This window comes from Canis lupus, chromosome 6, assembly GCF_003254725.2.
Source record: "Canis lupus dingo isolate Sandy chromosome 6, ASM325472v2, whole genome shotgun sequence".
NCBI lineage: Eukaryota > Metazoa > Chordata > Mammalia > Carnivora > Canidae > Canis > Canis lupus.
The window spans coordinates 15,623,916-15,650,025 of NC_064248.1; the positions used below are offsets into that span (position 1 = coordinate 15,623,916).

At 50.0% G+C, this 26,110-nt stretch overlaps 2 protein-coding genes across 4 annotated transcripts in view; one reads left to right on the forward strand and one right to left on the reverse strand.

Moving 5' to 3' along the window:
* Positions 1-26,110, forward strand: part of C6H7orf50 (chromosome 6 C7orf50 homolog) — a 148,254-nt gene that overhangs the window by 25,378 nt on the left and 96,766 nt on the right. The gene's annotated exons all lie outside the window — the stretch shown is intronic.
* Positions 18,205-25,929, reverse strand: GPER1 (G protein-coupled estrogen receptor 1). Of its 3 annotated transcripts, none has more exons than XM_025416013.3 (2): positions 22,583-25,929; positions 18,205-20,447 (listed from the first exon to the last, which is right to left on the reverse strand). In XM_025416013.3, the coding sequence occupies exon 2, from the start codon at positions 20,182-20,184 to the stop codon at positions 19,030-19,032; it is 1,155 nt and encodes a 384-aa protein (XP_025271798.1). In that variant the 5' UTR covers positions 20,185-20,447; positions 22,583-25,929; the 3' UTR covers positions 18,205-19,029. The 3 variants fall into 3 exon arrangements, with proteins under 3 accessions (XP_025271798.1, XP_025271797.1, XP_025271799.1); XM_025416012.3 differs by having other exon boundaries at positions 18,205-21,973; positions 22,583-23,477; XM_025416014.3 differs by having other exon boundaries at positions 18,205-20,718; positions 22,583-23,475.

A 26,110-nucleotide genomic window follows, 5' to 3' on the forward strand; every position in this document is an offset into this window, starting at 1 on the left:
CATTTTGCTCAGCCTCCTGGCTGCACTATACTGTGTTGTTTGCCTGCCTACAGTCTCTTTGCTCCATGAGACGGGCTCTGGTGTAGCCCTCACACTGTGTGGTGCGAGGGCATGAGTCATTCTCAGTGGCATTTGGGGTGTGGGTGCATATTGTTCGGGTCCCCTCAGATGAAATGAGGAGAGAAGTACTTGCCTGGTAAGCAGAAAGACATCTTTGCTGGCATCTGCACCAGGTTACATGCGGGGCCCTGAGATGTCATTGCAAACAGAGCCTCAAAGCCGGTCCCAACTTAGGGCCTGGTGGTGGAGAATGGCTGTGATCCCTAGCCTCGGTCTAGGCTCTGACGCTTATCCCAAAACTGTGAGCATCACTTAACCATTCTCAGCTTTCATGCCTGGAAGCTACATGTACTGTACTCAAGAGAAGCTGTTGGCCTGCATGCTGGCTGGGAGTCAGGGGGAGAATGAACTGGGAGTTAGTAGCCATGTGAGTGTGACCAGAGAAGAGCTGTGTGCCACATGAGTAGGCTATGTTCCCAAGGTGATCCGTAGGCTCACGGTATTCAGGCTATGATGACATTTTAAGTAATACATGTATATAGACCTTCCATCAATCTGGTGTATTGGTTGACATGAGAAATACCCCCTTCTGCTTCCAACACATAAACAGGCTCGAAGAATTATGAGAACAGAATTATGTGATTAAAGAAAGCAGTGTGCAAGAAATGAAGAAACTCAAAGCCAGACTGGTAAGCAAAGCTGCTGGTGACCCCAAAGGCATCATAATTGGGCACCCACTGGGCTGCTCTTCTAACAACACGGCCCTGAGATGTGGACCCACACACTCATATGTGGAGTGGAACTGGGCTCCTATCCCAAAGCCAAGAGCCATGTGTCCTTCACACGTGAATTAGAAATTCATATCCATTGGGCAGACTTAGCAGGAAACCAGGGCAGGCAAAGAGTCTGTGACGGAGAATCAGAATCCCAAACCTATATTGTGTGTCAGAACCAGACCCAGGGATCCCTGGGTGGCGCAGCGGTTTGGCGCCTGCCTTTGGCCCAGGGCGCGATCCTGGAGACCCGGGATCGAATCCCACATCGGGCTCCCGGTGCATGGAGCCTGCTTCTCCCTCTGCCTGTGTCTCTGCCTCTCTCTCTCTCACTGTGTGCCTATCGTAAATAAAAAAAAAAAAAAAAAAAAAAAAGAACCAGACCCAAATTTGCACCAACCCACAACATGGGAGCCCCCAGTCAAGAAATTCAGAGGGAGATTAGTTGGATCAGTGGAATTCACGAACCCTCCAGCAGGGACAAATGCAAAACCACTGAATAGGGTCTCCCAATGAGGACAGCTCTCGTAGAAAAGCACAGTCCAAGGAAGGAGAGCCTCATCAAAGTCAGCAGGAAAGACAGGACAGAATTCACAAGAAGCACGAGGCAGAGGACCTGGAAGAGTTTATTTTTTTAAAGATTTTATTTATTTATTCATGAGAGACACAGAAAGAGAGGCAGAGACACAGGCAGAGGGAGAAGCAGGCTCCATGCAGGGAGCCCGACATGGGACTTGATCCTGGGTCTCCAGGATCACATCTTGCGCTGAAGGCAGGCTCTAAACTGCTGAGCCACCGGGACTGCCCTGACCTGGAAGAGTTTAAATGGATTTAAGGTGTTTGAGGGATAAAGGGAGAGTCAACATTCTATCCTTTTTCCCTCCAGCCTGAGAGCAAATGGGAAGAGTTGAAAGGAATCAAATTAAAATAGCAAAAGTAAAAATCTCATTGTGGATTTATGTGGTGGGCCAGACCTGACTTAGAGAGGTGAGCACGTGCCCCAGATGCACACAGTGATGTGTTGCCAGGGAAACCAGGAGGGGAAGTCAGAGGGAGAGGAGGGAAGCTGGAGGAAGGGCAGTATTTGAAGATAAAATAGCTGAGAAATTTGTGGCATTGACGACAGCGTGGATGTCGAAGGGGGCGCATCCAGTTCCAAACTCAGAGGCACTGCACTGAATAAAACAGGTGAGCTGCCACTTGGGACTGAGGTGGTTACCAGAGAGGAGGCTGGCTCCTGGGGCAGGGACAGGTTCGCTGTGCCCCACCTCTGTGGGGCCAGGGGCCAGGGTGTGGGGTCAGAGCCCAGGACCCAGCAGGTGGCTCCCCATGCTGCCGCCATGAGTCCCAGCAAATGGGAGGCATGATGTGGCTGCTTAGAGCTGAGGTGGGGGGTGTGTTTCATGGGGAGGACTGAACGGATGATGTGAATGGTCTCCAGTTTTCAGGTGTCTGTAAGTTGTGAACCAGCAGTGTTCTTTTAGTGGACAACTTAACTGAGGAAAAAGTGAAAAATAAGGAAAATCTTGGCATCTTCTCTCCATGAGACTTCGCAGCGCAGCCTAGGAATGAACTGGGGACGCGGCTGCCGATTGGCGGTGCATGGGGAGGGCCGGGTGCACACAGATGGCCACACATCTGTGTTCTCACGGCCAGTGCACATGCTACCTGCTTTCATCCTTGGGCACCTCGTCCTGCTGGCTATGGTGATGGGGAACAGCAGAGCATCCCTTCCCGGTGGAGGCTGGGTAGAGGCTGGTGGCAGCAAACCGCACCCCCCCAGCCCTTGCCCTTCATGGGTGGGGAGTTGGGAGTGCTCTAGTACATTTCCCTGCTGGCTGTGCACTGTGACTCGCTTCCTTTTCACTGTTCCTTCACTCAGTCCAGCTATCCCTGGACGCCACAGTGGCAGCATGAAGGAAGGGCACTTGTTTGGGAGGGAGGGGCTCCGTTGGGACCCCCTCTCCCCATGGAGGACTTTTCTGCTTCCTTCTTCACTCTTCTCCACTTGTCAGGCACATCCTGAATCTGACTTCATCCACCCACTCACCTTCACCCTATCCTTCCACTGCAGTCCCTGGAGCTCTCTCTCTAATGGGCACTGCTTGCATGCTGCCTGCGTGAGGAGTGGCTTCTTGCTGCAAGCAGCTCACAGCCAAAACCCTGCACTAGCCTCCAGCCCTCCAACTGCCTGTTTTCATACCTCCGGCCTCTCCTTCACCCTCTGGCCACGTGTCCTCAAGGACAGACAGCATCTCTGCTCACTCATCACCTTTGCACCCCCAGCACATACCTGGAACTCAGCAGGCACCCAAATGTTGCTTGACTGGCTCGTTTCTGGGACCTTTGTTCCCACTGTGATTTGGAGTGTTCACAATCCCCCCCCACACCTTGGAGGCCTGGGAACAACCCACTTCCTGTCTTTGCTGAGAGAGATTTCGGTGACATCTCCAGGGGGCTGGGGCACCTCCCTCAGCTGTGCTCTGCACCAGGCTCACGGGCCTCTGCGCTGCGGCTCAGGTGGCTATGATGACTAGCATCTCCAAATACTGATGAGAGAGGAGACTAGACCATTTGTTTCAAATAGGTGCGTGTGTACAGTGTACCCTGGAGATGCTTTACCTCTTTACTGGATAAATAGCATCAAAACAGTGCAGTCCTGGTGGCGCAGCAGTTTAGCGCCGCCTGCAGTGCAGGGTGTGATCCTGGAGACCCGGGATCGAGTCCCATGTCGGGCTCCCTGCATGGAGCTTGCTTCTCCCTCTGCCTGTGTCTCTGCCTCTCTCTCTCTGTGTGTCTCTATGAATAAATAAAATTTAAAAAAAATCTTTAAAAAAATAACATCAAAACAATGAAAAAGGAAAGTTGACAAAGACCCCCTATTCTACTCTTGTGATATCCAGCATGTTATTTTTTTGTTTTTTAATTTATTTATTTGAGAGAGAACGTGAAGGAGGGGGGCACGCAGAGGGAGAGGGAGAGAGAACCTCAGGCAGACTCCATGCTGAGTGCTCGATCCTACAATCCTGAGATCACGACCTGAGCTGAAACTAAGAGCCAGATGTTCCACTGACTGTGCCACCCTGGCACCCCTAGTGTGTTCCATTTTTAAGTGGCCCTTCCATTCCTAGGATACCAACCTGAGGATGTGTCTCTCCCACACTTGAGCTCTTCACACACACTCAGTTTATAAGATGGCCATTTTTCATATCATTCTTAATTTTTTAAAACAAAGCCCTCTACCCCACACTTTATAAAAATCAAACACACCCACGGTGAGAAATTCAGAAAACGTGGAGAAGTTGAGAGAGAAAGGTTTGGTACATTAGCATATTTGTATTTTGAAAGATGTGGTTGGCTTTCAGGTGGGTACACATTGCTTCATTCTGCAGAGTTAGTGAAGTGAGGGTCCCACTCTCACCCTCATGTGGTCCTTGTGCCATTTTGGAGACTGAACCATACTCTTTCCAGCCACTCAGGGTCAGACAGCTCCATTCTGCTTTCTTTGAGGCTCAGTATTGTTACTTTCTTGTCCCAGACAGCACTGGAGGTGAGGCTGGGATGTCACCTCCCTTGCTTAGGAAACCAGAGCTGGCTTGGAACCTGTCTCTTAAATGCATCTCTGCTTCAGTGGCTTGTATTTTTGTTTTTCGGGTTTTTTTTTTTTTTTTTTTTTTCTCTTGGCTTTAGAAGGGGGATGTCATATAGTCTGTGTCTTGAAACTATCTGTCCTGGCATGCACTGGACATGGCATGCACTTCCATAAAGCTTATGGAAGGTTCTGTTTCAGAGGTGCCAGGAACTCACTGGTAACATCTGCATGCTCCTTCCTGGATGATTTTGCCTTGGGCTGCCAGGCTGTCCCCTTTATCAGAACTGATTTTGTTCTGTTCAGTTTTTGTATTCACAAAACAACACACAGAAGTGGGGTGTTTCCTGCCTTGCCCCTTTTTCTGCTGGAATTATCTCCACTTCCTGGCTGTTTAAAGGGAACTACTAAATTTATTGTTTCCAGTTGAGTGGATACTGCATTTACTTAAGGAAGCTTATTTCGTTATAGCATTCACTAACGTTCATAAGGAATATCAGTCACTGGCTAATCAGACAGTGTCACTGCAAGACAGATCTCCAGTTTTGGGTCTAAAATACCAGAATGGGGAGATTAAGCTGAATATTTGTTCAATCTTTTCAAAATTATTTTTGTAATGGTATGAAAAGATTTCCCAGGATGGAGTATTCACAGCTGGGAAAACAGTTGTTGCTTTGAAGATGGTTTTCCCAGGCACAGAGCTCACGTCTCCTGCTGTTAGGAGCATAAACAGTGTCTAGTTTAAACTTGCCATTCTTTTGGTAAGTTTTACTGGCATAGGATGGCCTTTTTCCGGCTGAGCTGTATGGTCCGTTCTCAGGAATGTACTTGGACGAACCTGGAGGAAACCATGCTGCGGTTTGTCCAGATGCATAAGTGAATGCGGTTGTGAAGGTGTGGGTATCAGACTTCCTGGGTGTTAATTAGCTCTTACTTCATGCTGATAGGTAATATCTTTTAAGGTTGAGAATCACAGTAGAGGTTGAAGACCTGGCTCACATCGATCATCAGGTTGGTCTGGACGATGCCATCCTTTCGTCCTCAAAGCCTCTGCTGGCCCCAGGGCCCCATAAATTAGCCAAGACTTAAGCACAGCTGCACCTGAAGCCAGGCACGTTGCCCCACTGGGCCAGATCGTGGTTCTTGGCAGGATACAAGACCTGTATGACCTAGGACGAATGTCCAGGTGCTGCCATTGGGAATACTACAGATGGACCATGGGGCTCGGTGGCTGTTTTTTGTTTCTTCAAAAAGTAGAGTCTAAGCATGAGGTTTGTGCACATGTATCAGGTACAGGCCAATGCTTTCATGCAGAGACCCCAAGACTCAGTGCCTCAAACAGGCTATAGGTTTATTCCATAGCTCAAGGCATGAGTAGCCTAGGCTGGGGTTGTCCAGGGACCTGAGCCTTGTTCATCTTACAGCTCTGGTCCCCCCAGGGTGCTGTCCCTGCTGGTCCGTGGTGGCTCACTCCGTGCTAACGTTTCAGTTCCGGGGAAGGGGACAGATGGAGTGAGGGCTGGTGGCTTCATCTTTATGGAGATGACCAGGAATCTACTGGCATGCTCTCTGCTCACGCCCTGCTCATCCCACCTTAGTTATCTGCTCATATCTGGCTGCAAGTGAGGCATTGATTGTCCTCTTCAACTGGGCAGCAGGAGCCCGGTCAAAACTTGGGGGCTCTATTGCCAGAAGCAGGATGGGGAAAATGGGCACTGGGGGAATCTGTCATGAGCACAGTCACCTCAGTTTCCAGTTCAGAGAAGAGGGATGTAAGCAGCACTTAGTGTTTCGGACTTGCTGGGTAGACCTGGGTTTCAGCAGGGCAGTGGGATAGGGGGTGACCTGGGGCACCAGACTTCTCTCTGATGACTGGTATGGCACACAGGACGGCCACGAGGATGCCAAGAGGTGAAGGGTCAGTGATGTGCCTGCCACCAGTGAGTGCTTAAGAAGCAGTAGCTGCTCCTGTGATTGTCGGAACACATATGAGAACATATGTCCTTTGGGGAAGGTGGTATTAATGTTTGTGTAGGTGGCATAGGCATGATTTGAGTGCATGTCTGCATTAGCAGTTTTATGAATTAGTATTCTGTTTACATTATTACTATAAAAGCTGGTATATTCTTAGTAGAGTCTGGCTGTGGAATCAAACCCACAGAAGCCTCTGCTTCCCCTGTCCACTGACCTGAGGCAAGGTGACCCCTCTGTGCTCCAGCATCATGTCTGAGAAGTTGGGGTGACCACATACCAGGCTCAGGGGGACAGTAAGAGTAGCTGAGACCGCACTGGGCTGTGGTAAACACTCAGTGCCTATCACTGTGATATGTTCTTTTAATCTAGTAATACATGAAAATGGGGTCTGGAGTTGTTAGTCTTGGATTTCATACCAGGAGGTCAGGCTTTGTGAGTAGTTTCATCAGCAAATGTCTGATGGTATGGCTGCACTTAGGGCATTGAAACACAAAGGATGATTTTTGTGACCGTGTGATGACAGCCCTACCGTGCAATGGGTATTCCATTGTGACCATGTTTGTCTTTGTGCTAACATGTTGTCGTAATGAGCACTTATAGCACCTGATGGCTGGACTTCGGTCGTTGGATGTATTGGGAGCAGATCGTGGTGCCTCACAGAGTGGCTTCTGCTTTCATACTCCCGCTGGAGGGTGCTGCATCCGTGGCTCAGTGGGACATTGTCACTGCCCCAAATGACTGGGTGATGGTCCCTTGGGAATTATAAAGACTTGGTTGTGTGGCCCCTCCATGATGGTAAATTGTTTTGAAAGAGGTTAGGAGAACACCATTCCTGAGGACCAGAGATTGAGGTTTTAGGTGTTTTGTTGGCAGCCACTTGAGTGCCTCTCCCAGTGGCATGTGGTATCTGCCACCCTTTTCAGGATGGAGGGGTCTGTCTGCCTGGCCAAACTGAGGGGTCAGAGTTCTCCCAGAGGCCAGGCTTGGGGGACCCCAGGTCAGCAAGATGTGAGTGATGCACAGGGGAGTGTGGATGAGCATGTGAGTGAAAGTGTGTGTGTGAGGCTCCACAGTCACAGAGCTCCCTGGCACTGTGCTTGCCATATTCACGCAAGAGTTTGTCTTGCCCAGCTTCAGCTGAGCAGTGCTGCTAGCCTGAGAGCCTGGGGCTGCACCTGATGCTGTGCCCAGGCCTGACAGTGGCCAGTGTTCCCAGAGCTGCAGTTCACCCCGGACCAGGCAGCACTGAGCTTCTCGGCTGTCAGCTGGGCTTGGATGCTGATGCCAGACTCATGGGTCGCCTGGCACCCTCACCCTGGTGTCTCGGGTAGCACAGTTGCCACCAGCATGTCTGAAAAAGAATCATAAATTTGTAACTTAGGGTAGAGGGTAGAGATGCTCTTGTGCATGTAAACTGAGTTTCTGTGTAGCATGTATTTTGTAAGGAGGAGATTCAAACCTGTGGCATTTTCTGTCTTTCCTGCTGCCCCTGATCCTCTCAAACACCCTCACCTCCCACATCGCAGCTGGTGCAAGTATGGCATCTGAACGTTACATCTCTTGGGTTCACAGACCCTTCTGGAACTTTGGTTTTAAAAGGAAAGCAAAACTTTTTTCAAGCAAAACAAACAAGGAGGGATTGTATTTTCAGAACCCAGACCTGGAGTGTTCATATCCGAGCATGGTATTCGCCTAAGTAGTAAATGGCTTGTGGAACCAGAAACCCCGTAGCTCTGTAGTTTAGGGACAGAACGAGCTCAGGGTACCAGCCTCTGAGCCAGTCAGCTGGTAGCCAGCTAGGGAGTTTAGGCAGGTCTGTCCCTCAGGATGAATGACTTGTAGAAAATGCAGTCTGGGGGTGCCTGGGTGGTTCAGTGGCTTGAACATCTGACTCTTGATTTCCGCTCAGGTCATCACTTGACCTTCCACTCAGGATCGATCTCCCCATTGGGCTCCACACTGGGCATGGAGCCTGCTTGGGATTCTCTCTGTCCCCTGCCACCCCCCTCAAAAAATAAAATGAAAAATAAATAGAAAATGCAGTGTTAATTTTTTTCTCAGTTTTTGTATCCATTACTGGTGGACTAAACTGTATTTAAGAGTTTTTAAGGGACATCTGGGTGGCTCAGCAGTTTAGCGTCTGCCTTTGGCTCAGGGCGTGATCCCGGTCCCGGGATCGAGTCTTGCATTGGGCTCCCTGCAGGGAGCCTGCTTCTCCTTCTGCCTTTGTCTCTGCCTTTCTCTGTGTCTCCCATGAGTAAATAAAATCTTTAAAAAAAAAAAAAAAGAGTTTTTAGGGCAAAATTGTGGATCTCTGGAGCTTAAGGGAAGCAGGAAGCCAGAAGTGTTTCTGAGTGTTTGGGGGAATCAACCAGTGTCAGCTTGATGGTGTGGCTGGGTGTGGAGAGGCTCGACCCTTAAGCATCCTTGGGATTGCAGGGGCTCGACCCTTAGGCATCCTTGGGATTGCAGGGGCTCGGAGCAATGCCAGGTGACCCTGAGGAGGGAGCTGGAGACAGGGAAGCAGGAGCATCAGGGCGGGGAGGGAATTAGGTGGTGTACACAGGGCGATGTGTTTCTCTCTCTTTTCCTGGTTCCCCCTACCTGCAGTCCTGCCATGTCAGGGCCTGCATACCTTTGTTTTCTTTTCACGTTTGCCCTCTTAGGAGAGACTCCCTTTGTCTGCAGGAGCTGCTGCTCCTTATATTTACTGGAGTTTCTAGTTCTGTGTCTCATGTTATCAACGTCCTGAGTTTAGCCTTTACTGACGTAACCTTCAAGAATAGGAGCCCAGGGTGTGTGGTGGGGTTTGCGATGCTCCTTTGCTTTTACTGAAGAAGTAAGGCCATTTTAATCTGGGGCATGGTGGTGACTGTTGGAGTTAAATTCTCAATTGAGCTTCTGATTTTATACTGAGCCATTGCGGGTTTCATTCACGGCTACCGACAGCCAGACTCTGGTGGCCTCTCCCTTCCCTCTTTATTATTAAATATGCAGGTAACGGAAGTGCATACAGTGTAGAGGAAGCCACAGCTAGCAGAGGAGATAGAACTGCACTGGCTCTGAGCATTAGCACCTCTTTGTGTTTCTTAGGTGTGCACCCCACTGTGCGATTTGGCTGTGCTTGTGTTCAGACTTATGTGGATGCAGTTGTATTATGCATGTTTTGTTTTTGTATTTTACTTTTTCAGCTAAACTATTTGTGTGCATTACCGATATGGTAGCGTATAGCTCTGGAGTGTTCCTTTTTATCTGTGTGTGAATATACCATGGTTTACCCATTATTCTAGTGGTGCTCATTCGCCTTGTCTGCAGGCTTTGGCAATTATAAACAGTGCTATAATGAGTGCTTTCTTCTGTGTGTCCTGTTGTACATGCACACACGTCTCTCTGGGGCTGTGTACCTACTGTGTGAGCACAGGGTCTTGGGAATTCATCTTCATCTTTATCTCCACTACATAAACCCGCTACATTGTTGTTTATTGCTGTGTAACAAATTACTGACATATAGTGGTTTGGGGTTTGTGTGGGTCTGGGTCTGGGTGGGGCTCGGTCTCTCTTAGGCTGCCAGTAGGGTGTGGTGTGTCTGTGCTCTTGCCTAGTTCCTGATGGGGTGTTGGGGAGGGGGCAGGGATCTGCATCCAGGGAGCTCCCCAGCTCTTGGGAAGATTCGTCCTTGCCGGCTGTGACACCATGCGCCTTACTTCTTTGCCGGCTGTTGGCTGTGTGGGCTTTTTTATAGGGAGCACACACAGTGTGGCACCTGCTGTTAGAGTGAGAGGAAAGGAGAGAGCACGCAAAGGAACATCATGGTTTCTTCTAATAGCTCGTCTTGAAGGTGATTCCCCTTCCCTTTGCTGCAGTCTCTGGGTCAGAAGCGTGTCACAGTGTCCAGCCCCGACACAAGGGTGGGGCTGTCGGGAGGTGGGGACCTTGGGACCACTTTAGAAGCAGCCTGCCACACCCCCGGTGTCTTCTAAAAAGTACAGACCTGATGACCTTCCTGCAGCAGTGGAGAGTACATGACAGGTCTTTTCCACAGCACTAGTCTTAATCAGACTTCTGGTAACATTGTGAGTTTGAGTAGCATCTCATTGTGGGCTTTTAATAGTTGGATGGTTGTGTATTTAGAGGTAAAATGGACTCGCGATTAGAGACAAAGACCTTAGCTACCCAGATTGGAAGCATTTGGTCAGCGTAGGCACCTCTGTGCTGGAGGGCCTGGGGCCTGCTGCTGTCTGCTCGTCCTGCACTGGCCTCCAGAGTGACTTGGCTCTGGATGCAGGTGCCAGCACTCTGAGATGGCACTCCAGCACAGACCACACAGACCCCAAATCCCTTCACCCTCAGCACCCTGCCTGAACTCCAGTCCTCACTCCCCCAGAGCCGCTGGCTCAGCCTTCCCCTGGGGCCCTGTGACCACACTGCCGTTCCACGTGCCCAGGCAGAATGCTTGTATCTATTCTTTCTTACTGTGCTGAAGTACATATAACATGAAGTTGACCACTTGAGCCATTTCTGTGTCCAGTTGAGGGGCACCGAGCACATTCCGCTGCTGAGCTGCTATTCCCTCCCCACCCCAATCTCCGGAACATTCCATCCCCATTGCACAGTGACACCACCTGCTCCCCCAGCCCCGGCCCTGAGGTCTACTCTCTGACTGTGACCACCCCGGGACCTCATGAGCCTGGGGTTCCCACATGCATCCTTTGATCTTTGTGTTTGTCTCTTGATCCTGGCTGCCTCCCCCATCCCCATCCAGTTGTCACTGAGCGCCAGCAACTTTGGAATATACCAGAGCTGGCCACGTCCTGGCCCAGGGTCCTCATCCTCCCTGGTCTTCCTCACCGCCTCCATCAAGGCTGCTATGAGTGCTGCTGTGGGTCAGTAATTTCCCCTTGGAAGTCCCACTGGGGCTCAGACCTGGGGTCCCACTTCAGTCTCCTGTCTTCCAAACTGAGTAAATGTTCTTTGTCGAGTTGAGGAAACTCCTGTACTCCTGGTTTTCTCAGATTTTTACCATGAATGGATGTCGAATTTTGTCAAGTGCATTTTCTGTATCAGTTGTTCAGATGATGTGATTTTTTTTTCCCTGTTAGCCTATTTACTATGGCCTGTGACACTGAGTGATACTTGAACCTTGAACCAGCCTTTGTGTCCCTGGGATGAGCCCTATGTGGTCCCGGTAGATAGTGGCATTTAGATGCTGCTGAATTCCGTTGTCAGTATCTTAAGGACTTTTGCATCTAGATTCATGAACACTGATCTCTAGGTTTCTTTCTACTGTCTTTGTCTGGTTTTGAATCAGGGTATTTAGTGTCAGTCCTTGTAATGTTTGGTTAAAGTCAGCATTGAAACCCTCCTGGCCTAGAGATTTTTTTCTCAGGGGCTCTTATATTGTGGATTCAGCTTCCTTAGTAGTAGTAACAGTGCTACTGAAATAATCTATTTCATAGGACTTGTTGATGGTGGAAGTTCATGCTTTTGGAATATTTGCTCTACTTCCTGTTTCTTTTTATAGTTTTATATTCCCTGCAGATATTTTCAAGTTTGACATTTGTTTTTTTAAATGTGGTAAGCAGTTGTTTTAGGCATTGCACTTGGTATTCCAGCATGGAGCCCATCTGATCCTGTCTCTGCACCCATGTGTCTGCTGCTGTTCTCACTCTGTACCCGGCCGTCTTCTGCTACCTCCTGGTCACTGCTCTTCGGAAATCCTTCATGGGCATTTCTACTGCCTCCCAGAAGCCTGTTGGTTGCTGCAGCACACCACCTCAGTTCCCGCCCCAGGCTGGCTCCCTGGGCAAGTTTGCACTCATCAGCACCAAGAGTGTCTGTTCTCTAGCCTACCGTAAATACAGTGTGTGCACACATGCGTGTATGTGCGCGCATGTGCACTTGGAGGGGTGGGGTGAAGGTGATATGGGGACTCGGGGTGCTGGTGTGTCAAGTGGCAGTTCTAGCACAGTCCCTTGGGGCCTTAGCTCAGTGCAGGCCTTGTGGGGTGACGGGTGACCACAGGACATCGGTGGCTTTTTCATGCAACTTCCCTCCCCTATTTCTTGCTTTCTTACAGAAACTTATTTGGATGTCCCCCGTACCTTCAGATTTCCCTTGTTTTTAAGGTGTAAAACATGACTTGGGTCGCCTGATCTAGTTGTGTCCACTGTTGTTGGGGCAGGTTGATGAGGCTGCCTGATGGATTTGGGTGTTGCCCTGGGACTGGGTCTTCGAGTCCAGGGGACAGACTGCGGTCCCTCTGGGGCAGTTCTGTGTGGTAACTTGGAGGTCAAGAACCCTCTACCTTTTTGCACTCTTCAGAGAACTTGGGACTCTGCAATGGCTTACTCAGATTTTATTCATTTGGGGTGATTTCCTTGGATTTTCTTCGTTTGGGGTGATTACATTTTTGAGTCCATGAAGGAAAGGCTGTGTTGTTTGCTGAAGACAGAATGTCCTGGGCAAGTCTGTGCCTCCCACAGGTGATGTGTACCTCCTTTCCTGCTGGGCAGGAGTTTCTGTGACCTCCTGGGAGAGCCTGGTCTCTTGGGAGAGGGTGACTGGGAGAGGCATACCAAGGTGCTGAGAGCACCACCGGTCTTCTTTCCTCTGCATAGCCTGTGCTTCCTGCAGAGCCCTGTTTTTCGTGCTGTGGGGTCTCGTCCAGCCCCTTCCTTTTGGAGCTCAGGCTCCAGAGAAGTGGGGCCAGGGGCAGGAGGTTGGTGAGCATGTTAGGGGCTGTCCAGCCAGGGGCAGGAGGAGGGAAAAAGATGCAGGAACTTGTACGGGACCTCCTATCAGTTGATGTCTGCATTCAGCAGAACCAGCCCCCTGGGAGAGACTAGGGGATGTTGCTTTTTCTGATAACAACTGGCATCTTTCCATGACTCCCTACACTGATTTCTTCTGATAAGTTTTAGATTGATTCCACCCTGGGATAAAGGCCTAGAATTACAGTCAGGTTTGGTGCACTTTTGTTTTGTGTTCCTTTGGCTTTTAAAACCTTTGTTCCCAGACGAGAACCCCCGCCCACTGGACAATGGCAAAAATGAGATTAATTCACAGCTGCCAGCACTTTTCTGCCCAAAGAGAACTGGGTGTGGAGGTGAAGCTTGTGGCAGTGCATGTGCTCTCTGGCCCGCATGGTGAGCACGCAGGCTCAGGGACCGTCCATCCGGGAGGGCAGGAGCTTTGGACAGGGCTGTGCCACGCCTGCCTCGTGTTCCTGGAAGTAGGTACTGTGTCTGTCTCGCCTGGGTGGGTCCCTGTGCAGCTGTCCCACTGTCCTGGACAGGGCCACCCCACTTATCTGGGGTTCTTCTAGCTTTAGCAAGGGCTTGCTGACTGACGATGGCCACACTGCCCTGTAGGTTGTCCTGTGGGTGGATGGGGGTGTGAGAAGGGCACTCGGGAGAGGCTGGGACCTAGTGGGTTTTTGATCAATGACACTGCCTTCCTCCCTCCTCCCCTTCCAGTTTCTGGTGATTGCTGGGCTGGATGACTGCCGCCCCCCCATCTGGCAGAAGCTGGGAAGGCCAAGTGCTCACCTATTCACAGCCAGGCCTCGGCCTCAGTAATGGGCTCTGGCAAGGTGCTCTGCTGATGAGTCATGTGAAGAAGCTCAGGCTTCTCTTCCCTGACTCAGGCATTGAGCACCAGTGCAGATATGGAGCAGGGACCTCACCTGCCCTGAGAAGAGAGATGGGAATTCAACGGGTGTCATGCACCTTGAGGCTCCCAGTGCCCAGCAGGGGCTCTGTCCCAAACAGAAAATGTGCCTGGTGCAGACATGGATAAGAGGAGGTGCAGTAAGGAATGTCTCACTTCTTTCTTTGAGTCTCAGGCCTTAGCAGGTGTCCATGCTTCATCCCTCCTGTGTGGTGACGAAACCCCATCGGTCGATGATTAGACCATTGAGTTGTTTTTACCCATTGGCTAGTGTAGATGCTGCTGCTGTGAATATTGATGTACGAGTTTTTGTTTGAACACCTGTTTCAATCTGGGTTGACATTCAGGTAGGGGGATAGACATTCCACACATTTTGTCCTATTTGCTTTGACGTTTGTGTGCATGCTTGTCCCCAGGCTACACCTTTGGACGTCCCGCAGCCATAAATACTGAAATATGTGCTTCTTCAGAAGAAGAGCATTATCTCACGGACCATGGGGCAGTTCTCAGCAACAGGTGATATTCCTCCTGTCCCGGGGCCCATAAAAATACCCCTGCAGCATTTTCTTCTAGCAAAATGTTCTGCTGAGTGGCACATGCTGCATTTAGTTGCTTTATCGCTTGGCCCTCTGTTAATGTGGGACAGTCCCTCTGGTTTTCTTTGTCTCTGTGACATTACATTTTGGATCGTGACCCTGTCTCCATTTTGGATTTTCTAATACTTCTTTCTGACTGGGTTGAGGTCACTACTCTAGATGCGGACGTGGTGGGCTCTTCATTGGCACTCACTTTAGGGCTGTCCCATCTCTGTGATATGGTGCCTGTCTCTCTCACATGAAAGCAGGCCGAGTGTGGACACACGATGTCCTGCTCCTGCAGACATGCTGGGTTTAGCCAGGTTTCGCTGGCATCTCCACTGGTGGCTTCCACTCTCAGGTATGCAAAGCTCACTCAACCCTCTCTTGTGGGTGACTACACTGTGCTTGTTTATTGCACTGTTTGTTTTATCTCTGTTGTGTTTACTTGTCTGTATACCAGAATGGATGCATGGATTCTTACCTTTCAGCAGTCTGTTATTGTCTTGATGCTCAAAGAGCCCCAGATTTTGGGTAGGCTCCGCGTCCTTCTCATGTGACCCTGTCATTCTCTTGAAGTTCTTCTTCCTTCTGGTGGAACACCATGTGCCAGGGCTCACCTTGTACTCCTGGCCTACCTGCATTGGCTATTGCTCTGAGGAGCCTGCTTTGTTCTCAGGGGGTTGGTCTGGGCGCCAATGGGCCCACAACCACTCAGGCCCCTACTCAGATGGAGCCAGGGAACAAACGATCACATGTGTGCCCATGCACATACACGGCCCATGCGCTGTCCTGCATGTACTCTCAGTTTAGAGATCTCGGGATTCACTGGACACCCTCAATTCCATCAGCCCTGGGGCCTTCCCTGCTTGCCTCCTCCCTTTCTTATTGCATCTCCCACCATCCAGTTGAGTACAAGTCTGGGTTCATTGATAAATGCTGATTCAGAATGCATGTAAAAATTTCAGGACTGCTTCACTCATACCACCTGCAAAGACGAGGGGATGCATATCATTGAGGCTGTAATGACCTGAAGGCCTCCACCCCTCCAAGGAGGATGTGGGGTCTGGGAAGTGCCACCCTCATAATCAAGAGTTAATTATTAAGCACAAAGAAAATTATGAAGTCATATTCAGTGCTAGCACCAGTGGTTTCTGTGTGCTTACAGCTCTACTTTTGAGCTCTTGGTGGGGTTACAGAGCATCAGTGCCCAGGAGAGCCAGGTTACCAGGAAACAGCAAGGCAACCAAGTGCCTTGATTTTATCTTGTGGCTTTCCTGACAAAATAATTAAATCAGCCTCTGCTCGCAGGCAAATGCTGAGAAGGGTCTGCATTTGAATGGGCCGGGCAGCTTGTGCACACTGGCTCCATCCATCTCTCAGACATGGGCTCTGGGGTCTCAGGCTCAGTAAGAAATCCTTTTTGTCAAGTCAGGACCTCTACCTTGTACTTGCCCTTCTAGCAACCATCCAGTGGACCCTTGGAGCAGTTCTGCTGCCACTTTACACATCAGGAGATGGGATTTCAGAGGTTCAAGGTAATGAACTATGTCCAGTCTCATTGGACGGTGCCTCGGGCAAGCACCAGCTGTAAAAGGCCTGGTGGTAAGGCCATTCAGGAGCAGGAGATGGCTAATGAACACAGGGCTGACCTTTTCAAGCCCTCTTGGAGGGCTGCCTGTGGGTAGGAGGTCCAGGCCCTTGACCAGTGCTTTGGGGCTTTGGTTAGACACAGTTCCTGCCCGGACATCTTTGGAGGGGCTCTTCATTCCTCTCCTTCCTGCCCAGAACATCTTGTCTGGTGCACCTTTGGAAAGGGATCAAGCCTGTGACCCTGGTTGACCTCTTGATTCCTAAGTGCTGTAGAGGAAGGAATGTGGGCTTTGGAGACATGGGCTGTGGGTCAGTTCCTGCCTACATCACTAACCATTTAAGATTTCAAGTGGTTCAGGACTCTGAGTAACAGGACAGTGCGCATCTCATGGGTTTATTGGAAGGATCAGAGAGTAGGCCAGATTCCCTGATGGACTGTCTCCCCACTCTTCCTCAAGAGCTACAGCTGAACAGCCTGGATCTCCAGGCTCTGTGCAGCCTTCTCATGCTTCCCTGCTACTGCTTTTCACACTGGGAACGGTACACAAATTTGATGAACCCTTGCATATAGTCAGACACTTGAGGCTAGGGCGCCAATTGGTGCATCTGATCTGCAACTTGGCGTTGTCAGCACTGAGGTCAAAGGGGACTTGGTAAGGAGCAGGGTTTGCAGGCCAGGTACTTGGGTGTGGCATCTTTGACCGAGTCCTGGGCTGGGGCAGAGCCTGTCCTGAGAAGCTGTTTCAGGGAGGTGTGGGGGAGCTCGGAGCATGTGTGAGAGAAAGCATCTTATAACCTCTCTCAGCTTTTATAAGATGAGGTGCATCAGCACGGTGTCTGCACCCTTCATAGACTTGTGACTTTTGGAGGTTCTGGAGAGACAGAGGGTAGAGGGAGGACTCTTCCTTGGAAGTTGCTCTGGATCTAACCCACCCACTTTCCCTCACCTCAGCTGCAGGGTGGGTGTCCTATGACAGCACCGCGGGTGAGCTCATGGAACATCACATCACTACTCACCCTGTAGTGATGTTCCCACACAGCAGACCTGCTAGTGCATGGGAACCATCCTCAGTGGTCATTGGTTTTCCTGTCCTGCAGTTGGGATGTTTATTTAGAAAGTGAATCTGAAGTGGAACTTGCATGTTGGAGATGGCATTTCTGTAAGGTCACAGTGGGTTAGTGCCAATATTTACTTGTGACAGACCTCTTTCTTAGAGATTTGCACCTGAAAAACCATTGAAACTACAAATGCAGGACGCCTGCATGGCTCAGCAATTGAATAGTCTGCCTTTGACTCAGGGCGTGATCCCGGGGTCTGGGATCGAGTCCCACATCAGGCTCCTGTGGAGGGCCTACTTCTTCCTCTGCCTGTGTCTCTGCATGCCTCCCTGTCTCTCATGAATAAATAAAATCTTAAAAAAAAAAAAAAAAAACTACAAATGGCTCATTTCCCTATCACCTAAACATCATTTCGCTTCTCCCTTGGGAAGATCCTTGTGCCTGCCTGTGTGAAGATCCTTGAGGATCTTCTGGGGAGGTGGGCCCCTGAGTGGAGTATATGGGGCAGGGGGAATGGGGTTCACTTTGATCCCACCTCAGACCACATTGGAGGACAGGGACCACCTCTGCCCCCCAACTGCCTCATGAGCACTCTGCTTCTGCAGGCACTGTGCCTGATGCTGATAGTGCAGAGCCTTCTAGAAGAGCCAGAGCGTGTGGTGCACTTACGGTATTGCTTGTGTTGGCACCCAGAGCTTGTGCAGCAGAATGTCAGACATCTTGGAGATGCCAGGTGTATGTGGGTGACTGGATTTAGATATTGGCCCTGTGAGGGAGCTCTGGCTGGATGGTGAGCCTGGTGGTGCCAGGGGTGTGGGTTTTCCTTGTGAGGAAAGACCAGTTCTGCTGCTGAGGCTTGGAGACCCTTGCCCAGCTGCCCCACCACCCACAGCAGACAACTCAGAATTGAGAATCAGGATGTGACTATGCTTTATTAAGAAAGGCTGGACATTCCTAGCAATTGTTAGTTTTTCATTTATACATTTTAAGGAGAACTGTTTACATTGCCATCATCTTCATCCCCATTGTTATTCTCAGAGGCCAACTTTGTATCACACATGCTGGTTCCCCAGCCTATACTCCTGTGGTATCATTCCCTCATGGCATAGGTGCAGAGATGCATCTGGTGGGAGAAGAGCCTTCTGGCTAAAGCAGCCCAAGTGCTCAGGGTCACGCAGCCACGGAGGGCGAGGGGCCACTCTGAAGGGTGTGGGTGGGAGAAATGCTTTCCCTTTCCTAACTTGAGTGTACTTGTTAGTACGCACAGTAAACCATAACCCACAGATGTGGAGAATGGATCACAGTAACCAGGTCAGATCTGCTGAGTGTGTTGTCTCCAGACTTCATTTTTTCCAAGGTTGGCAGATTTATGGCAGATCGACCTTAAAACTAAGATCTTTCCTCCAAAATGTCCCCTTCATTTTGCTTTCATTGGCCAACATGAGAAATGTCCTTTGCTGTGGGATGGTGTGTGCAGAGTGGAGTGTAAGCTCACGCTGGTTCCCCCATGCCCCGCAGCCATGAGTGTGGGCGGGGAGCTCCAGGACTTTGCGCAAGGCCCAAAGTCAAGGTTGCTTGCAGCAAGGGCTCCTTAGATCCCAGGTGTGTCTGCAGCTGGGGCGTGGGCAGTCTGGCATGTTCTGACCAGGCTCAGAGCATAGTGTGGACCGGCCAGTCCTCCTGCCTTGCCTTGGGAGTGACACAGTGCTTGGTCTATGCCAGTACAGCTCAGCTGCCTCTACACTGCACTACTGAACCTCACATCTGACTGTTCAGTACTGTCTGGAATGACTGCCTTCAGGGCAGCATGACAAAAGCGGTTCAGAGCTGACATGTTGGTTTTCTGCTCAATGTACAGTCTCAGTTTGTCCCTAAAGGTCTCCCCCAGAAAGCTGTAGATGAGGGGGTTCAGGCAGCTGTTGGAGAAAGCCGCCAGGTTGACAATGTGGCCAGTGAGGGGGTAGGCATGGCGGAAAGACTGTTTGCAGGGAGCGTCTCCTGGCTGCGTGCGCTGCAGGAGGTGAACACTGATGAAGACATTCTCCGGCAACCAGCAGATGAAGAAGACAAGGACAACCGCAAAGATCATGCGGAGGGCTTTCTGCCTCCTGGGGCGCAAGCCTCGGTGCTTGTGAGCCTTGATGAGGACCCGGACGATAAGGGAGTAACACAGGCCAATGATGGCGAAGGGGATGATGAAACCCAGGGTAACCTCGAGCCACTGGATCTCCTTGACATCTGCAAAGCAGAAGCAGACGTCCTCCGTGTGCTGCAGGTGTACTGCAGTGAAGGGCACCAGTGTGGCAGAGACAGAAGCCATCCAGATGAGGCCACAGCTCAGCCTGGCATGGTGCTTGGTGCGGAACAGGCTGGAACGCATGGCCTTGGCCAGGGCGATGTAGCGATCAAAGCTCATCCATGTGAGGAAGAAAATGCTGCTGTACATGTTGATCTGCAGGAAGAGGGACATGAAGGTGCATAGCACGGTGATGTCGTAGTACTGCTCGTCCAAGTTAAACACCTCAATTAGGGAGTCGGCCACCAGGATGAGGTCAGCTGCCGCCAGGTTGATGAAGTACAGGTCTGGGATTGTCATCTTTTCCCGGAAGCTGATGTTCACCACCAGTATTAGGATGTTCCCCACGAAGCCAATGGGGAAGAGGAAGATGGTGTAGAGGCAGGAGAGGAAAAGCCCAATCACGTACTGCTGGTGCTCAGAGAGCTCGCCTGTCTGGTTTGCCAGGATGGCGCCAGTGAGTGTGTGGGACAAGTTGAGCTCTGGGGAGGTGCTGTTGGAGGCGCCTGGGCGCATCTCCATGCCAAAGACAGGCACTGGGGACGTCACATCCATAGCCCCAGGTGCACAGCTTTCAGGATTTGCCACACAGCTCATGGAAGTCTGACTTCCATACTAAAACCACTTCTAGAAAGTAAAACTATGCTCTTTGAAGTGAGCCAGACGTTAGTAAGATGGGAACTCATCACAAGCATCATTGGTAGCAGTGTGGGTTTGCTCTGCAGAAAGCTCAGCAGATGGGGAAGGTCATCCATGTCCGGGCTGCAGGTGGTACCTTGACTGGGCGTAGGGTGTGACATCCACCACAGTGTTGGCTGCAATGTCCAGTGCCCACTGGCTGGCCCTCACTATCTGCGCACCTGAGGGAAGCATACAGAAGATGAGTAAGTCTTTAAGGCCTTCTGATGAGGACAGTCGGTATGGCGGGTGGCCACAGGGTTACAGCAGGCTCGTGAATGCAAAGGACAGGTTGGGACTTGAAATCCTAGCATCATGAGGAGATAGTTGTCGCTGAACTGAGGGAAAAGAGTTCAGAGTAGAAAAATGCCCAGTTTTCTGTCTGCAGGGCTCCGGGGCTGCTTGGTCTGACTGGAGCCCGGACGGTGAGTCATCCTAATGCGTGGTGGACGCCTGTGTTTTAAAATAGTTGAATAGCATGCTTATGAAGTAACGTGGCTGTTGGGTATCTCAGGAAAAGTACTATTTGCCAGCAGAGGAAATAAAATTTATTTCAGCAGCTGTTGGAAAGAGAACTAAGATGAAGGGAAAAACCCAGCTTCTCTGAAGATCATGGGCCCAGAATGCTTTGTGGAAACTGGAGTAGAGTCTCTTACAATAAAATTGATAAAGGAAATCTAGGATTTTGTGTTTTTTTGTGTGTTTCTGTGTTTTTTTGTTTTTGTTTTTGTTTTGTTTTTGCTAACCTAAGCTTGGGTGCCCCAAATAAGACTTTTTTCATGATATGAAATGAAAGAAAAGGTGATAAAAACGGTACTTGCTTTAGGAAATAATATTTATCTGGTGTTTTCATAAATTGTTATAAAATTGAATATGTTTTTGTAATGTTGTTTGTAACCAAGAAGCTGGGTAAAACAAAAAAATAAAACCTAAGCAAAGTCCTTTAGACCTTTGCTGCTGACAGGTTTGCATACGGGGCCATCCATAACAACCTGGCTTGTCCGCAGTCTTCACACGCGGGCAGCAGCTGTGGTGTTTGGGCCATCACCACTGGGGAGGGGTGCTCTTGGCATCGATGGTGGGGGCCTGACACAGAGAATGAGAAACCCCAAGGAAGCTGAACTGGCACATTTAAATGGACTTGAATTGTTTTTCTTTTGAGAGCTCTTGTTTTACCCTGTGAGATCATTAGGAGTCATTTTTGAACTGTTGCCAAAGCAGACTAGACATTTATTGAACTACTGCTTAAAAAAAAAAACAAAAGAAAAGCAGAAAAACGGCCTTAAATTACAGCCTTGGGGTCAGTTATTACTTAAAAAGTATTCCGTAAGCTTTGCTTAGCTGAGGCTGATAAGTTTATTAGTTATTTTACATTTTTTTGTTCATCTTTAGTAGATTATACCAGTTTCAACCACATAAATGTCATTGTTCTCAGATACTATCTGAAATGCTTAAAGCCCCTCTGTTTTTAATTTCTTGTAAGAAGTGCTCCAAGTGCTTGTTTTGCTCTCTAAATGTGGAAATGCAGGGCCGTTTTCAACTGATTTCAGAGGAAGGTTTAAAGGTGAGGGAGCTGGCCGCACACACTTGTCCTCGTCCCGTGCTTGTCAAAATAGGCTGTGGGAAGAGTTTTGAAGCGAGTCCTCCCCTTCTTTCCCATGTATGTGAGTTTTTTGATCCTTGACAACACTGTTATTTTCATAGTGGCCTAGAACAGAGACAGGAACTAGTGTGGATTTACTGCTGCCACAGTACCCTTGTGAGAGTGGAGCATGAATATATAAAGATGAGCATTAAATAGTTTGGTATTGTTTGTTTCACATTTCCACTGCATGTCCAGTTCTAGAAAACTAAAACCACATTTTGTCAAATCTATTGGGTGTGTATCTTTGTGTAGGAAGACTAGTCCTCCCAGACATGTGGCTTTCGCGAGCGTTTTCATTGAGTGACTGAAGCATGGTACTATAGACAAGCCATCTCATTGTCCTAACGTGAGACAGCCCCTCGCTTGAAGGAAATACAATAGAATACAGGATGTTATTTTCGGCATGCATTTAGAAAGAACTTTTGTGCAAAGCCTCCCCTACTATAGTCCCACTGAGATTGTTAGAGCCAAGTCTGGGTTTTTATGTGGAGGAGAGGCTATGTAACTTCAGTGCCCCTGTCAGCAGAAGGTGGCCTGTGTATCCACACCTGCATCCAGCTGGAAGCATCATATGCTGCACCTTACGTGAGACCAGCTGGCCAGGTCTGCCCGGTGGTCTCCATGGTAACACTGACCCCAACATAGAACCAGGAACCCAGGACTGAGACTCACCTGCACCGCAGCCGGCCACCCCAGCTCGGGCCGATTCTGAGCAGACCCTTCTCTGGTCCTTTGGAGGGCTTGTCAGCCAGCCTCGGCAAAGATACTCATGGGAGGCTGCAGGCACGGCTGAAACTCTCTGGGTACTGGTGATTCTGGACTTGGTTCCACCCGTCGAAGAACGCTGGAGCGGTGGTCCTGGAAGGGGAGACTTGGTGCACGAGGCTGACCTGCCACGGTGCCTGTCATCGCTCCGTCATTGCTCGGGATACCAAGACACTGCAGGCTTTATAGGCTTCATAGGCTTCCCAGGGCCGCCCATTGTGCTCTGCACTGGACGGCCTCCTCAGAAGGCCAGCATTAACCATTTTTTTGCTGGCCTTTTTTCTCCCACACTGTGGCAGTGAGCTCAGTCCCACTACATATTTTTATGGAAGTTTCCAGATTTAATTGCTTTTCTTCACACACTGACACAATTTTTTTTTAAGTCTGAAAGCATTATAAGTAGGTCTTGTGTACCTTTCAGATGATGACCCATCGTTATTTGTTGGAACTGAAATAGTCTTGCTTGTTTTTAAAACTAAGCACTGGATTTCCTAAGTCTAGAGAATACTGTGCTAATTATACCTGGAGAATTTAACTTAGAAATTGTACAAAAGCACTACCAGAAAGAAATTTAAACACAAGAAATAGCAGGTATTTGGGGGCAAGTATGTTAGGAACAGAGTAGGGTAGCTGTGTCTCTAGCTCTCCCCTTCCCTGGAGTGTACCTGTCCCACAGGCGGCAGAAGGCGATGACGGACCTGAGAGGCCCCTCTCCCTGCCATGGCTGTGGCCCCGGTGCTGTGGGGTGAACTCAGTCCTGCGGGTAGTTGCTGTGTCCTGGTACCTCCCCCACCCCTCCCTTCACCCCAGTGATTGAGACTCCCCAGCGGCTCAGACAAAGGCTGGTAGAAGCCCCCCGGCCCAGGTGCCTGCCTTTCAGGTCTGTAAGGCCCTTCAGGACCTGTGCCCTGGCTGCTCACGCTGACTTATGGGATGTTTGTAGACGTCACATTTTAATTGATCTCATACTTTACTCTTGGTGACTCTTCACTTTTTAAATTTTTTGAAGCTGTGAGATTGAACTGAGCGTGGTCTTTTGTATTACTGAGTGTGAATAAAGCAAAGTGCCAGCCATGCCTACACCTTGCAGGTCAGCATGTGCTCCTCCTGGAGGAGAGAGGCTGGTTCCAGGCTTGAAGCGGGGCGTCTGGTCAGAGAAGGGCGAGTTGGGCATGGGGGCTCCTCTGGTCATGTGCACTGGGGGCAGCCAGTGTGGCTTCCCTGCAAGCTTTCTGTTCTGTAAGGAGCCTATTTCAAAGGAGCTTGAAGGTATTCTGAATGATGATAATCTAACATCTTTCAGATTCATGTTTTATACACGTATTTTTCAACAGACAATACTGTGTTAAATTTTATATAGAAAAATACATTTTTTTCCAGCTTTAGAATCCAGCCATAATTCTGATTTGTTGGCTTCTTAAAATTCTGAATGACATGGTAATGTGAACGAGACTAGTGTGATCTTAGGTCCACCGTGGCCAGCTGCAGATTCCCAACAATTCCAGCACTAATGATGCCCTAGGACACCATTTTGAAAGAAATGAGTCATGAGAAAGCACAACTTCCTCTTGTGTTAAAAAAATAAATAAAAATCCAAACCTTGAAATAGCTAAGACATGTCACGTAAAAATAGCCACTGCCTACTCGCCCCAGCCTGTGGCCTGCAGCCCCTCTCGTCCCAGTTGCCAAGGAGGAGCTTCCAGTGGCTCCAGATGCACCACTCTGCATCTCCCACTGAGTTTGCTGTGTAATGGATGGCCCTGTGACTGGCATGCTGATGTTATGTGGAAGGCTTGGAATCGGTGGGGGGCTGCCAAGGGTTGGGGCACTGGGTGGCTAGTAACCTGTCTGCCCTCATACGACTAGCTAGTAGGAGGCACAGGACCCTGCTTTTAGGGATTTCAATCCACTGAACTCAAGCATGGGTTGATGTTTGCATGGGTCTGGGAACATCTCGCAGATGTCTATGTAAAGCGTGAAGACTTGTAAATTTTAAAATCTACCCTTCAGGTCTGGTGCTGCCTGCATGTAGCTGTTGAACTTCCCTGTGTCCCCTCCTCTTCCCTGGCAAAGAATTATCCCCCGACCTGCAGAGGGACCCCTAAGTGAGACATAGTGCCTGGAGGGAGCAAGCCCAGTCTCTGAATTGCCAGGTTCCATTTTCTCCCTCTGCAGATAGCTGCCCCATGGCCCTGGGTCAGGCAAGGGTGAGTGGAGTTGTGGTGCTTGTGGAGCCACGTGATGCCTGTGGAGCACCTACAACACATGGATACCCCAAGTCTCTGCCATCCTCATCCTTGGGTGGGGCTGTCTTCCCACGGTGCCTCGCATCTCCCTTCACCAGGATGGCCCAGTTACAAGAGGTGATCAGAGTCCCAGGCTTCTCTAGGCTTATCAGCAGGATTCGACTCACAGTCCAGACCTCAGGCAATGTGGGTGCCAAGCTTTGGTGTCACTCCATGTTGGGAAACTCAGCCTGGCCTGTGTGGTGCTTATGGAAGGGGAAGCAAATGGGCTTCCCACACTTAAGAGGCGACACTGCATGCACAGCCTTTCCTGCATTTCCTATGATAATCTATCCCAAGCTCGGGGAAACAGAGCGCCCCTTCCCCTCAGCTGGTCAAGAGGTTTCTTTGGGACACATACAAAGCCCTTTATGGGCTTTGTCCTCGCTCCCACCCTGAACATCCAGGCAAGCACCACCTTCTATAAAGACATAGGCCAGGGCCCAGAGAAGGGAGGAGAACATACTTATGTTGGGGACGCATGTGTGCTGGGCATCCTGCACCCTTTTGGTCAGCTGCGGATTGGCCTAAGAAGGTTTATGCTATTAGGGAATCCTGTGGCCCCTGGTGAGCAAACAGGCCTCTCATTCTGGATGTGTGTGTGTGCTGCCCTGGAAGCTGGCCCGGGGAGTGGAGGGGCAGCCACCAGGCACTTCGTTCCACTTGAGCTCTGCTCTGCAGCCCCAGCCCATAGCCTGTGCTGGCAGAGTGGGCATAATCAGTGCTGTCATCCTATCCTCTGGGTGTACAGGTCAGTGAGACCCAAGCGGCAGTCGTGTGTGTGTGTGTGTGTGTGTGTGTGCGCGCGCGCACGCACAGAGGTGTGTGCACCCAGGCCGAAGTGTGCCAAATAGCGGCTGTCTGCACTGTTCCAGGCTATACTGTAGAGGAAAACGGATGGGCTTTCTGCAGACCCACTACCCAGCCTTTTCTGTTTCTGAAAGGGATGTTGAGTGTTTAGTTGCTCTCCAGCATCAGGTGCACCTTCAGACCCACCCACTCACTCTGGGGGTGTTTTATGACACCATAAAGGAGCAGTCCCTGTAGTTTCACTGATGTTGACTTTTTGGACAGCTGGGCTCCTCTTAGCTGTTGCCTGGAGCTTTCTGGATATTTCCTCTAAATCTCTCAGTGATGTGCCAGTGGCAAC